Below are 15,716 nucleotides of genomic sequence, written 5' to 3'. Positions count from 1 at the left end.
ATTGACCTATGCGGCACGGTTAAATGTGCGCCTCACTATCTCTGGGTCGTGCAAACTAATTAATCCGCTTTCACATTCCAGTGGGTTGTGTGGATATTGTTCAGCAGTACGCGATTCAGTTGAGTAGGGCAGATTCATCGCTCTTTTGGAACCTTTGACTTCCCATACAGCTCATAATGACAATAAAACTGGCTCTGTAACTACAAGGGTGGATCAATGTAATAATACATTTGATATGCAAATGTGAATTAATTTTTATAATACACAACTAAATACTAGTGCAGTCGGCATTAACGCATGCGATTAATTAAAATAGTTTAACATATTTATTTTTCTTAATCGCGATTAACACATTTACCGTTAATACAGCATTAACCAACACTTCATGGAAGGGTGGAACCATTGTAATGTGTCTGTCTGGAGGCATTAAACTGACGGACACACCAAAAACACACAACAGCACTTTCTTGAAATGATGGAGATGGAGAATGGAACTCTTAAGGCTATTTGATGTACAAAGAGATGAGACCTATGTAAGGTGTGTTTTAATTACTGTACCACAGAAGCCATCAATCTTAACTGTTACCAAAATGCAGAATGAGATGTTTTTGTCTGCAAGCGAGGAGTTCAAAGCGACATTTAACTGAATGAATGCAGCTTCACAGTTGCTGTAGGAAAATGGATAGCCACATATCTTCACGGGTCCAAAAATGTGTGCTCGAACCTGAAGAGACCCGGAAATGTGCTATCCGGAACCGACACATCTATTATTTGTAAGTTTGGACCCGGACCCGTGCAGAACCGAGAAATGCCATAAATGTACTACCAGGAACAGACTCGGATCCATCTAATATTTGAAATCTGGACCCGGACGGGACACACAGACCCGACTGAACCCGATCGGCACAGATCCCACAGCTAATTGCTGTGCTCATTTACAAGTTGTGAAAATAAAACTTTGTATCTTACCTAATGTAACGTTAGTAACCTTCTTTCCTGTACCTAACCATGACGCATACAATCCAACCTCCTTGCCAAGAAAGTTGGTATAATAACATCAGCGTTGTTCCTCTCTTGCTGATTGAAAGAGCATGTATAATCCACTCATTATTTCAGCTTCAAAAGTCCAATTGTGGTCACGGTGGCGGATGACAAACGCGACTTTGCAGCTTTTTGGTATCTTGCATAATACGATAACTTCCACTGTTTGCCCTTTTGAAATATAACAACGATTGCTCGTTCAGTGCCACGGCCGCTGATGTTAGCATCCCTAATTTGCTGTCATCTGTGCTCCCTGAGACGTGTCTGACCATAGATTTTAGATATACAAAGCGAACGAACTCTAACACAATATCTCAAAAATGCACTTCGGTTTACGTCATCTGTCAAACACCAATATGTCGGAATAAGTCCCGCCTTCTAAATAAAAGAGCCAATCGTCAATTGGTAAAGTCATTGCATTTAAAATATGGGTCCGAATGGGTCCTGGGTTGGGTCCTGGGTTGACCCGTGAAGACCTCTAGAGGTTAAGTGATTTAAAGCCCATTGCAATGAATATGCAGCCTATGTGGGCACTAGTTCTTTCAATAAGTCAAACTCCAACTTAGACTTTGGGAAATGTTTAATGTTTCTTAAATTGGTGTATTTTACAGCATTTCTATCTTTATACTGTGAAAGGCTTTGTTTGGAAAATTTTAATAAACATCATATTGTTATGCATTGTTTTGCTCTCTTTCCTAAAATGGAAATAAATGCATTTTGACAGGAAAATAAATATATAGTGTCAAATTTCAGCATTTTCTAAATGTGCGACTAACTACATTAAACTAATCACGATTAAAAATGTTAACGTACAGACAGCACTACTAAATACATATTATTATTTATTGCTATTGTATCAAATTTGCCAATAAATTCGACAAATGCCAGATACAGTACGTATTGAATTTAGAATCACAAGTAGCCCAAATGGGATAATCTGATTAGTTAACATGTCATGCATACCAATATCTCAGATCTGTACTAGAAATCAATGAAAAAAATCTGAATTGGTTGACAGCATTACTTGGGAAAAATCTGAATTGGTTGACAGCATTACTTGGGAAAAATCTGAATTGGTTGACAGCATTACTTGGGAAAAATCTGAATTGGTTCTCTGTGTAATTACAACTACAATAAGAATGAGTTAGTGTAAATCAATGAAAAATCTGAATTTGTTGAAGTATAAAAATGCTGTGAAAATCTGAATCTGAATAAGACGACACTACAAAATCAAAATGTGTTGGGAGTATAAATGTGGTGAAAATTAGACATTGTAATTAGACACATTGTAAAATCAGAATTTGTTCACAATGTAAATGTAAAGCCAACAGAGCATGCAATAATACTTACACATCAAATTTTAGGTTTTGTCTTTCCTCGAAGAAGTAGTCCAGTAAGAATTTGCGGACAAAGTCGGGGTTCAAGGTGTTATCGATGACTTCCGTCCTCCCAAACTGAAAGAGTAATGTGTCAAAGGTCAAACGCAAGAAGACTGGATTAATTCATTTCAGGGTTAGGATACAGCAAGCTACATAACTTTTGTACTACACTATAAATACTCTATGGAGCAAAGTGCAAAGCTAGAAAGTAACCCCCTTCTCAGCCTTAGTCACCATTCATTTTCATTTTATGGAAAAAAGGATGCAATGAAAATGAATGGTGCCTGAGCTTACCATTCTGGTTAACACCTACTTTTGTGTTCCACAAAGGAGAGAAAGTCATATGAATAACATGAGAGTGAGTAAATGAGGACAGACTTTTCATTCCTGGGTTAACAATTCCTTTAACATTTCATGAGTCAACTTGAAAATTGGTGCTTGAGTTGTCAGGATATGAGTGTTTGAGAGTGTTATTACATCCTCTGGGTGGCTTATCGTATTTCAGCAGCTAGTGATTGAAGTTAATAAATACACGACCCTCGTAATGGTGCTTTGGAGAGCCTGATATTTCCTATGATTAGCTGAGAAGGCACAACTGTGAAGAGGAGAACTGATAGAGACAGAAAATAGAGCTCCATGAATAATTTAGATTATTATTAGAAGAAAAATTCAACCCGACATTTCCATGTATGAATATTTATGTGACCAAGGGTCTGCCGGGCCCTTCAAGGGGTCGGCACGATTGGGCCAGATTGTTGCGCTCACCTCTCGCCACTCTTTGTTGCTGATGCCTTGGGTGTACAGCACACAGACTGTGAAGATGAAGAGACAGAGAGACTGTGTTACACAAAGGCACATATTTCTCAAATGGCAGCTGATACAGAGAGCTTTAGATTTGTAGTGTCATCTTGACATCTATTGTTTGAGAGGAACAGATTAGAACCAGATGCATTAGAAATGCATTTTGTAAAACAGATAGGTCCAACTCTAAAATCACATTGGATGAGCCGCAAAGCTATTGTAAAATGGCAGGAATACACATCCCTTTCAGCAGATAAATTGTATTTAACATTATTTCAGATTGCAACAAACCATTAAATGTGCATTTAGTTTTATATATATATATATATATATATATATATATTTTGTTTGAAGTGTAATTTAAATTTAGAAATATGTTTGGTTAAATTTTTTCATTTCAATAACTACGTTTAATTGTTCAAAATCGACTGGTAGAAGTAAAGTGCGTGCCAATACAATCACTATTATACTAGCCATGATTTGTGTGTCAGTTGATTAAAATGATTAATAATACTTACAGTACATTCTCTATAATGTAACGGAGCATACATCCAAATCCTGACGAGAACATTTTCTAAGCATATAAAAGGACCATTTCCATATTTCTACTTCAATGCATTCAGTCCATTTAAACTACCAACGTCTAATGAACGTGCTATTTTTGTTTATATATTGCTGGAGCTTGAGGGAATGGCTACATAATAGGATGCAGATTCTGCAATAACCGGAGAAAAACCTCAGAATTAAAATGCACTTGACCCAGCCCATTAGCGTGCTGTGCACGTGATTTTGCCAAACTCACTTGTGCCTAGACTTAATGCATGCTTGCACAAAAAAACACAAACTTGATGGCTATGCCCACTGACTTCGCTCTTATGACTTAATAGGTCCTTAGACTTGCACCCAACACTGTGTAACTAAATGCGATAACACGGTAATCAGAATTTTTGTGCTAACAGCTGTGGTACTCCTGCATGGTGGCCGCCATGTTCAGATCCCATGACCAGCTAAACACTAATGACTTTTACTCAGTTCAAGTTGGTAAAAGTTATTGTAATGGTATGACATTGAGATTCTTCTGTGAGGTGTTCATAGCCTCAAACTCCAAAATGAATCAATATGCAGCTTTGTTGTTAATGACAGCAAAGTCATTACATCATTACACCTCTTCCAAAACATTGATGTACACAAAAAGTACTACTATATAGTAACTATTATAAAAATGTTTTATTAAACAAATCGGTGAAGAGGTTGCACTTTTGGTCAAGTGGAAGTCAGAGATTTCATAAAATTGTAACAAAGTTTATAACTTGTAATTATAAGTTTGCAGACTGATCTCACAGTGAAATCGGAAACAGTAGGTTGACTTCTCTTGAGCGAACCTCAGTCTGTGCTTACTGAAATTTCAAGCACCACCCCCAGAGGCCAAAGTAGGAAGTGTTGTTTTAAAAGTATTGATACATGCGAACTTCAGGTTTCAGGTGAAATGTCCGCAGAGTGGTGCTAAAAACAAGTTAATTGGGATTTGTGTCAAGCAAATCAGTTCCATCCAGCTGTGTGAACAGGCAGAAATGACCTACAAAACTCTGAGGTACATATGCTACTGTATTCGTACAGTCTGTAAATGTGAAATAATAAAATATAAACCTAGGGCAGAGCTACCGAAACGTGTCTTATTACTGTATGTGTGTCATAAGGTGCTCCCACCAAAAGCATTAACATTAAGAGACTGGGCTGCAGCACTCAGCATTACAAAGACTGCGGCTCAGCACAAGTGCCTGCTTGCATAGATGTATGGATCCTAGAAGAGCTGACGTCTGTTCAGACCAAGACAAGCAAAAAACTAATTCTTAGGGCAGTCAATCGATAAAATAAATTGTAATGAATGAATTATTTAATAGGACAAGTCATTAATCAAATGAATCAAAATTAATTATATAAATAAATATCCCTCGCTGCACAATCTGTACCATAAATGGCACATTTTTAAAATGTTGTGTCAAGATAAAGATAGCCTAAATCTTTAAAAAATGTGTCTACAAATCCCAAATGCACTACGTCCAGTAAGTTGGTTAGTTAGCGAGTTAATGGATCCTAAACAATCTTGCCAAATGTGGTTTGGCAAGCTGCATTGCCTGTAGAACTGGAGCTGTGCTGACCGCCCCCTGCTGAATGTGAACTCGCAAAAACATGAAGGTTGTCCTTCAAGGTTAAATTGCTCTGATTGTAGAAAAATGACTAATTACTGAATTTACGTACAAGTCAGTTTCATCATAAAACAAGTGTTTTTATGCATTTTATTTTATTTTATTTTCATTTTATTTTATAGTAAGCGTGATTTAGTAATCACGCTTACTAAACCATTAGATAGACAGTGCTACAAATAATATAAAAACAATCAAAAAACAACATAAAGACACTTACAAACAATCAGACATAGCTACTGCTATGCATAAAAGCAAAAGAGGCAGAAATGTGGACAAACAGCCTGAAAGAAAAGAAAGCATAGGCAAGGAAAAATGAAGCAGGACAGAAAGACAAGAACAAGTAACAGAAGTGAAGAAATCAATACAGTCAATGGCAATTAGAGTGGAGTGATTAATAGCAGAGCTGTTTCCGCTTCATTACTGTTGTATGTACATACACAAAGCACAACAGAAATCATTACTGGCATCTAGTGATCATTGTTCTTGTGTGCAAAGAACTCTTCATTTACAATAACTCAGTTCTGTCTTTTTTCTGGAGATAAACACATCTGATCAATAAATGCAGAGTATTTGTTAAAAGATTTAAGGGTTGGTTTGTGTGACACCCAACAATATGTAGCATGCAAATAAATTAATAAAAGAAAAGTATATTAATAATGAGCGAGTGAATGAATGAATGAGTGAGTGATTGAGGAATGAGTGAGTTAGTGGATGAGCGAGTGAATAAATGAGTGAGTGATTGAGGAATGAGTGAGTTAGTGGATGAACGAGTGATTGAGGAATGAGTGAGTTAGTGGATGAGCGAGTGAATAAATGAGTGAGTGATTGAGGAATGAGTGAGTTAGTGGATGAGCGAGTGAATAAATGAGTGAGTGATTGAGGAATGAGTGAGTTAGTGGATGAGCGAGTGAATAAATGAGTGAGTTAGTGGATGAGCGAGTGAATAAATGAGTGAATGATTGAGGAATGAGTGAGTTAGTGGATGAGCAAGTGAATAAATGAGTGAGTGATTGAGGAATGAGTGAGTTAGTGGATGAACGAGTGATTGAGGAATGAGTGAGTTAGTGGATGAGCGAGTGAATAAATGAGTGAGTGATTGAGGAATGAGTGAGTTAGTGGATGAGCGAGTGAATAAATGAGTGAGTGATTGAGGAATGAGTGAGTTAGTGGATGAGCGAGTGAATAAATGAGTGAGTTAGTGGATGAGCGAGTGAATAAATGAATGAATGATTGAGGAATGAGTGAGTTAGTGGATGAGCAAGTGAATAAATGAATAAGTGAAAGGATAAGTGAGAGTGAGACGGTGTATGATTAAATGAATGAGTGAGTGAATGAGTCAGTGAATGGATTAATTCACTGTTAGTGAGCAAATAAATTAATGAATGATTGAGAAAATGATTAAGTGAAGGAATGGGTTGGTGCATGAGTAAGTGAGTGAGTAAGTGAGTGTGTTAGTAGGAGATTGAATGAATGAGTTAGTGTGAAAGTGAGTATATGAATGTATGAGCAACTTAGTGAATGAATGAGTAAATTAAGCAGGTGTGTGATTGAATGTGTGAGTGGATTATTGAGCAAATGTGAGAGTGAATGAGTCAGTGAGTGGATGTATATGAGTGAGTGAGTAAATGAGTGAGAAATGAGTAAAGTAGTGAAGAAATGAGTGAGTGCAGGTGAGTCGATTAGCACATGAAAGTGAGAGTGAGTGAATAAATAAGTGAATAAATTAGCGATTAAATGATTGTGAATAATAATAATAATAATAATAAGTAAATGAATGAGTGAGTTTGTGAATGTATGAGTGAGCAAATGAGTGAAAGAGTGAGAGAGAATAAAAGTGAATACATTTTTAAGTGAATGTGTGAGTGAATGAATGAGCAAATGATTGAGAAGGTGCACAATTGATTGAGTTGGTAAGTGAGTGGGTGACAGAGTGAAGGTGAATAAATGAGTGAGCGAATGCGTGAGTGAATGAGTCAGTGAGTCGATTAATGAGTGAGTGAGCAAATGACAGAGTGAATAAACGAGAGTAAATGATGAAGTCGGTGCATGATTGAATTAATAAGTGAATGGCTGAGTGAATGAGTCAGTGAATGGATGAATGAGCAAATGACTAAGAAAATTAATGAGTGAGTGACGTAGAGAATGAATGCGTTAGTGAAAGAATAAATTAATGAGTCAATTAGTAATACATGTATGAGTGAGTAATTGAATGAGTAAATGATCGAGCAGATTTGCAATTGAAAGAGTGAGTGGATGAGTGACTACATGAGGAAGAAAGGACAATTTGAGGCTGAGCACCAGAATCATTGTTAAAGCTTTGATGAAATCCTTCATGCTTTTGGAATATACATTATAAAAATCATGCGTATCGCTCACTTTAATACTGCCAATAAAATGTTTTTATTTTTTAATTGACATTCAAAAACTCTCTATAAATATATTAATTTACTTGTAATGTTTCAGAAAAATCACCAACAGTACTGTAGGTTAAAAGCTTTGGGTATGATCTCTCAGACATCTCTCCTCACCTGCACTTTGGAATATGGATTACTGTGATATTGAAGGCTGAGCATGTGACATTTAGTCTTCGCTCAGAAGGATTTCGTGGAGTTGACGGCAAATGTTAGAATAAGCATGGCCGCCCACATTGTTTCTATATCTGCAGGCTGTGCCACATGCAGATCTGTAGCTTGAGGCTTTCATCACACAATCGGTGTAAGAAAACGCAAACACAAAGCAATGAGTCATGTGATTGTGTAAGCTTTCAAACGAATAATAGTCCCCTCTTAACAAGGCTAACAGCAGTAGATCATACTTGTCGTACGTGAGGGTATTCCATATAATAAATGATGAGACAACAATTTTCATGGCAATCATTTTACATTGAGCAACAGTTATGAAAGCATAAGAAGTATAAAGACAATCTTACTTGGATCTGATTTGGAAAACGTGTCCATGTCGAGCAGTTTTCTGTAAAGGAAAATGAAATGTGGTTATAAATAAAGACTGTGATGAGAAATAGGTGTTTGTGAAATTAGTGGCAACAATGATGTTACTGATGACCATTTCTGCATTCTTTTATATATTTAGCAAAAGCTTTTATCCAAATCAACTTTCAACGCATTAACGAGGGATACACCATATAAAATGTGCGTACCGATACAGATATTTGATTATTTAGATCAACATCTGTCAATAGCAATAGTTTGGTGTTTCAGTTCTGCTTTTTTATGCTGCCTTGTTTAAAATCACAGATAATTAATTGCATAATTTTGAAAGTTTAAATAAAAACTTTATTCTCTAAAAAACAGTTAAGAATAACTGGTCTCAGTTATTAACCATATATACTGTAAATATTGAGGTGATGATCCACACAGAGGATACATTTATTTGACGTTATTACATATTGGGGGAAACAGACGTTTCGGCACTTACGCATTTTTGAAACATTTGTGTTTCCCCAATATTCAATAAAGTAAAATAAATATATATCTGTGTATGAATCATCACCTCAATATATGATGTGTGCCAATTGAATCAACGCACAAACTTGAACTCAAAGAAGATATAATAGATGAGAGAGTATGGTGTAAAAAAGAACTTTGTTGGAATTTATCACAGTTATAAACAAAACACTGAAAAAAAACACATATTGTGTTAATTCACAATAACATTCTAAATTCATTAACATAAACTGCTGTTATTGTCAACTAATTGAAAGTAATAAAAAAAAAAAAAAAAAAAAAAAGATTTATTTCGCACACGACACAAGCTGTAGCATGATTGTCTGATGCGTTTTTACGCTCCCTTTTGATTGACAAGTAATTGATGGTCCGAAGAATTGGCCGATACCTTTGTGCATCACTACATTCAAGTATAAATTATATCAGTTTGGGGGCAGTGGTGGCTCAGTGGTTGAGGCTCAGGGTTACTGACCAGAAGGTTGGGGGTTCAAGCCCCAGCACCACCAAGATGCCACTGTTGGGCCATTGAGCAAGGCACTTAACCCTATCTGCTCCAGGGGCGCTGTATCATGGCTGACCCTGCACTCTGACCCCAGCTTAGCTGGGATATGTGAAAACTAATCAATTTCACTGTATATATGCAAAAAACTGTGTGTATAATGTGTGACCAAAATAAATAAAAAGGATTCTAGTTTGTATCCCCAGAAAATTGAACCCATGACCTTGGTTAAGTGGTAGAACCTAGAAACATTGTTGAAGTGAAATGTCCACAGGGTGGAGCCAAAAGAGAGTTGTTCTTTTAGTTATATATCATGTAAAGTAATGTGTATTTTATCAACCCTACTCCATAACTTAAAGCCCAACCCTCAACGCAACTGTCAGTGGAGTACAAATCTAATTTTAGAGCAACAATGCAACCTCTGACTCATGCTTACCATTGTTTAGGTGAACGCGACTACTTCTTAGTTCTCTTACGAGAGGTTCTCTCGTATTGCGTAAGCTAGCTTACGCTATGGGAAAGATTAATCTTTTCTGAGATATTGAAGCCAAAAAATTATCCTTAATTTTGTATCCATTGTCAGCGCAGTGCAGCAGCTGCATACCTTGAGCGGGCTAGCTAGCGAGCTCATTGGTTGCTCTGCGGCAACTGCTGCAGCCTATAGACCAACTTGAGTGAACTCGCGTCCAATGACGAAGCCAGCGCCGTCACTGTATCAAAGCCCGCCAGAATGGGCGTGGCTAGAGTGCATATAAGCGTAAGTTCAGTAGGCTGGAACCCTGATTTTCATCTATTCAGCGAAGCTCTTCGCATCTCTGAACTGCAGAAGCCGCGTCGCCGTTCGAGGGGCATCTAGCAAGCTTGGACAGCGCTCGAAGAAGCCGGCCGTCTTCGCCACCTTCAGCTATCCTGCGAGCTACGCCATCCGGCGACGTATCCTTTTTAGAGCAAGCTAGTTCCTCAGCGAACTTCACAAAAAGAGCAACGAGCGTCTTTTTAAAGATGCCTCGCACCACCTGCGCCTCATGCCGCGCCCCTCTCAGCGCCGGAGACCGCCACCTCATCTGCGCTCTCTGCCTGGGACTGGAACATGCAGAGCTCGCCCTCGCTGACGTCGGATGCGACCTCTGCGAGGAGCTTCCGATGTCGACCCAGCGGGCTCGACTCGAAGCACTCAAAACCGAAGCCGCCGCACTGCCTTTCGTTTCGCCACGCAGAAAGAAGTGCCGCTCCCAAAGGCTGCCGGAACCGGTGTTAGAAGCGACTACCTTGCCGGAGCCTCTCCCTCGAGCCTCGCTTTCACCCTCCCCGCCCCCCCGGGACGCGCAGTTGCCGCCGAGCGGCCGCACGCGGATGACAAGGCGGAGGATAAGGGCTGCTGTTCCATCATGGCTTCGGACAGCGAGGAGTGGTCAGGCTCCCAAGCCTCCTCCTCGGCCCAGGAATCCAGCAGGACCCGCGCCGGAGTTGAGGAAGAACTAACGCGCCTCCTCACACAGGCCGTTGTCCGCCTCGGGCTCGAGTGGTCACCGCCCTCCGAGCAGGCTCCCAACAGACTCGACGGCTGCTTTCTTCAGAGCCGTCGCCGCGCGGCGCCCGCAGCCCGGGCTGCTCCCTTCCTGCCGGAACTCCACGCCGAGCTCTCTAAATCGTGGAGCATGCCTCTCTCGGCCAGGAACCGATCCCATGTCTCCACCTCTCTCGCTTCGGTGGACGGCGCCACCGAGAGGGGCTACTCTTCCATCCCCCGGTCGAGGATTCGGTAGCAGCACACCTTTGCCCGCCCTCCGCGAGATGGCGGTCTAAGCCAGTGCTCCCGTCTAAGGCCTGCAGAACTGTGTTGGCCGCGCCTATGCCGCCGCCGGCCAAGCCGCATCTGCTCTGCATTCCATGGCCGTTTTACAGATCCTCCAAGCGGACCTTCTTCGAGAGTGGGATGAGAAAGGCAGGCACCCAGAGGCCGTTTCAGATCTAAGGAGCGCGACGGATCTCGCCCTTCGCGCCACCAAAGCTGCAGCTCAAGCCCTAGGGAAGTGCATGGCCGCGCTGACTGTGACCGAGAGACACCTATGGCTAATGCTAGCCGACATGGGAGAAGCTGAACGCTCCACGTTCCTCAACGCGCCGCTCTCTCCGTCCGGTCTCTTCGGTTCCGCGGTGAGTGGCATTGTTGACCGTTCTCGGAAGTCCAGAAAGCCACCCAAGCCATGAATCTCTTCCTGCCTCGTCGCTAAGCTCCTCTGCAGGCCGCCCACGTGACCAGCCTCCTGCACGAGCCTCTTCACAGCGCCCAGCTCACCAAAGCCAGACTTCTCAGCGTCGACAGGGCGGCCGCCCTAGAACGCGCTCAGACAGCCGCCGCAGACCGCCGCCCCGCGGGCCTCGGCCTAATATTGCGCTGAAACCTGAGCAACCGAAGTCCTCCTAGCTTTGTTGAGGAAACGACGGCTCAGTCCCACCGCGGCCGGACCACCGTCAAAGCTTCGCCCCCTGTCAGTCCCCTTCTCTCAGGCTACTGCAGTGGTGGATTCAGCAGCCAACAAGCCGGTGATACTGCCCGCTTGCCTGCACTCAAATGCCGTTTTCACGGCGACCCAAAGAAATCTTGTAAAAAGCAAACATGCCTTATGTGTAGAAAATGTGCCCACAATCCAGTGTTCACCCCTACACACAAGCATTACACTTCCCATGTCCCTATCAGAGCCCACTCACATAAAGCGGGCACAGCCAGCTCGAGTGTTAGAGTCAATAAACGCGCCCACGAATCCATGCGCGCGCCCCTTCTCTGCCCGCTCTGTCACACGGCCAGCAAACACCTCTCTGTATGTAAGTCCCATGCCCATGACTATGCTCGCGCATCACTTCACAGATGTGACTCTTTCCCATTCACCTCAATCGGGAAGTCACTCACAGAACAGCCTGTCCCTGCTGTCTGCGAGCAGTCATGCATAAGCACAGTAAGCGCGCTCACACATTCTGTTCAGCTCGCTGTGTGCGGCAATCAGGGCGACTTGGCCATTCACCCTCTAGCGTTACGCTTCAAAGCGTGGAAAGCTATCCCAGGGATACCCAAATGGGTGTTAAGCACAATAAAACAGGGCTATTTGCTACAGTTCGATCGCCGCCCTCCCCGCTTCAGAGCTGGCTCGAAAATACTGTGAACACGGAAGCAGCCTGCATGCTTCGTTCAGAAATAACAAACCTTCTGTGCAAAAGGGCCATGAGAGAGTGCCACCTTCTCTGAGCGAGTCGGGGTTTTACAGCCGTTATTTTCTTGTCCCCAAGAAAGACGGCGGCCTCAGACCAATATTAGATCTCAGGGTTTTGAACAAGGTGCTCGCAAAAAGACCGTTCAAAATGCTTACAATCAGGAAACTCCTCGCGCATGTGCGCCAGGGGGACTGGTTTATTTCTCTCGATCTGAAAGATGCCTACTTTCAGATTCAGATAAATCCCCGTCACAGGCCATTCTTGAGATTCGCCTTCGACGGCCAGGTTTATAAATACACCGTCCTTCCGTTCGGCCTGTCCTTAACACCCTGTACTTTCACGAAGTGCATGGATGCGGCGCTCGCACCCCTGCGGAGTCAGGGCTTGTGAATTCTGAACTATTTGGACGATTGGCTGATTTTGGCACAGTCACATACGGAGCTTCTGTCTCACAGGAGAGTTCTCCTCAGTCATCTGAACAGTTTGGGTCTTGCAGTCAATTGGACCAAGAGCTCACTACAGCCCAGTCAGGCAATTTCCTTCCTTGGAATAGAACTAGACTCCATGGCGATGACGGCTCGCTTATCTACACAGCGCGCGCCGCCGTGTTCAGCGACTAGCTGCGTCCTTTCAGATGAACAGCCTCCCGCCTCTGAAAAAATTTCAGAGAATGCTAGGTTACATGGCCTCAGCCGCAGCAGTACTTCAGCTGGGTTTACTGTGCATACGCCCGCTTCAGCATTGGCTAAACACCCGCGCGTCTCGCCGGGCTTGGGCCACAGGCCGCCAGCCGATCAGAGTGACTCAGACCTCTATCTCAGCTCTGCAGCCCTGGGCAGTGGCCGAATGGTATCAGCGGGAAGTGACGATGGGAGCTGTATCTACTGCGTTGACAATGGATACAAAATTAAGGATAATTTTTTGGCTTCAATATCTCAGAAAAGATGAATCTTTCCCGTAGCGTAAGCTAGCTTACGCAATACTCGTTCCCTCATCTAGAGAGAACCGAGGTTACGTTAGGTAACCGATTAGTTTCCACAGGACCTGAACCCGTGTCTCAGATTGAATACGATTACTTCCTGGTATCCGCAAGACCATAACCTTTATCTTGGAGTGATCACAATTGCATTCTTATTATAGGGACCAGAACCCATGTCTCAGAGTAAATGTGACTACTTCCCAGCTTCTACAGTACCAGAACCCATGTTTCAGGGTGAGCTCGACTACTTCCTGGTTTCCACAAGAACAGAACACATGTCTTGGAGTAAAGGCGACTAATTCCTGGTTTCCACAGGACCAGAACTTAGGTCTCGGAGAGATCGCAACTACTTCCTGGTTTACACAAGAACAGAACACATGTTTGGAGATAAGGCAACTACTCCCTGATTTCAACAGGACCAGAACCTGTTTCTCAGAGTGAATGCGACTACTTCCTGGTTTCCACTGTGCCAGAATCTGTACATCGGACTCAACGTGATTACTTTCTGGTTTCCATAGGACCAAAACCCTTTGGAATGAACAGGATTACTTTCTGGTGGTTTTCATGGGAACAGAAGCCGTATTGCACAGATTGCGTACTCAATGCGCTATCAGTAGCACCACAGGGAGAGGTGAACACATTTTAATTGATGTGAAAATGTCTCAAGGGGGATTCCGCTTGTCAGAACTTTGGCAGAATGCGGTCGATTTCAGGGTACATGAACATTCAGAAGCAGCATGTTGATTTCCTGTGTGATCTTGTTTAACTATGACCAAAAGTCAGGACATATGGGGATGGTACAGTAGAAAAACAGACTTCAGACCAGAAACATACTCAATGCAAGGATGTGATTACAATCGCTTTTAGGTACCAAACTTGTTGCAGGCTTAAGGTTCAGAAGGAAAGTAGAAAGATTTTTGGTGTAAGAAAACTTGACTAGCATTGGGCGTACTTCAAGGGGGGAAAATAATTAATATAAAAGCATATAAAGGTGATCAACATGTGCACATTATACCAAGATGTGAGGGGAGTAATTGAGTCACTGGTGTGTTATGAAAGTCTGTTCTGTCCTCTAACATATAGTTATCTTGAGTTAACGGTGGAGGTTTCCTGTTCCAAGTGGGTGAAGTCATTGTAAGGGATTGAAAGTAAAGTCATTCTGATGTAAAGCTTACACACAACAGTGCCATTATGAGGAAAAGCTTTGTATATCCCCTGACAAGCAGGACAAATCTCTGGGATTGTCAGGGACTTTTAGTGTCTTGCATGTCTTGCGTGTTCTCTCTCTATCTCTTCCATTCTCTGTGTATTCTCTTAAAGCATACCAAACCGATTTTCAATAATAATCACTGTTTTCCAAAAGATTCCAGAAATCTCCCACTTTCTTCCATTGATTGTACAATCAGATAGTCCCACCAATGTTGCTTTGCATACACAGCAATGTTTTAATAGTGCCACAGAATTATACAGAGTCCTAAACAGATGTAATGCAATAAAGCAAAAAAACAATAAAAGGTATACCATTCATGTTAACCAGGTTTTTTTTTCTTCAAACAAGCCGTGACAAGCAACAAGTGACAAGGCATTAGCTAATCACTTAATTTCTATTTCTGTGATGTCACCAGGCCCAAACTCTCATTTATCCCAAATCCCGCTCTTCATAACTCTACATTAAAAATAAAATTCAGTAAGTTCTGCTATGATTGTGCCGCATTGTGCAGCGGTCCCGCTATCAGTGTGGAGAGATTGCTCATGACTGTAATCTTAACACATCAGAGTCCAAGTAGACTGTAGCATAATTGGATTCAAAATGGAAATTAACTAATTTTTATTTCTGAGATACAGGGACGCCACTTGCTGAATTTAGCCTGCAAGATAATGAGGAAAGCAGTGTGGTAGTATTCCATTCTGACCATGGCATCTATTCACATGAAGCACCACAGGAATGACTTAATGCTAAAGTAATTCTAGCAAGTCAGTCCACTGTCAGCAATCTTTTGAATGCTCTCGGAATGCTATTTACAATCACAATAGTGCACCTCCTACCTATTTAAAGGGAAAGACTAAAATCTCCAAAACGTTAGGTCAGGATTACGATCATAAAACATATTTCAAATCAGCAGTAAAACAGAAGTA

The 15,716-nt window shown here is 41.8% G+C and overlaps 1 protein-coding gene across 1 annotated transcript in view; it reads right to left on the bottom strand.

Annotated features, from left to right (window-relative positions):
* LOC127638672 (copine-8) overlaps window positions 1-15,716 on the bottom strand; it is a 210,708-nt gene that overhangs the window by 154,263 nt on the left and 40,729 nt on the right. Inside the window, exons 2-4 of the mRNA XM_052120293.1 lie at window positions 8,358-8,398; window positions 3,186-3,232; window positions 2,392-2,495 (exon numbers count right to left, since the gene is read on the bottom strand). Of these exons, the coding sequence (XP_051976253.1) occupies window positions 2,392-2,495; window positions 3,186-3,232; window positions 8,358-8,398 (192 nt within the window). The remainder of the gene's footprint in view (window positions 1-2,391; window positions 2,496-3,185; window positions 3,233-8,357; window positions 8,399-15,716) is intronic.

This window comes from Xyrauchen texanus, chromosome 47 (genome assembly GCF_025860055.1).
Source record: "Xyrauchen texanus isolate HMW12.3.18 chromosome 47, RBS_HiC_50CHRs, whole genome shotgun sequence".
In the NCBI taxonomy this organism is placed as follows: domain Eukaryota; kingdom Metazoa; phylum Chordata; class Actinopteri; order Cypriniformes; family Catostomidae; genus Xyrauchen; species Xyrauchen texanus.
The sequence above is the reverse complement of the archived record's forward strand: the minus strand, read 5'-3'. Positions and strand labels throughout refer to the sequence as shown.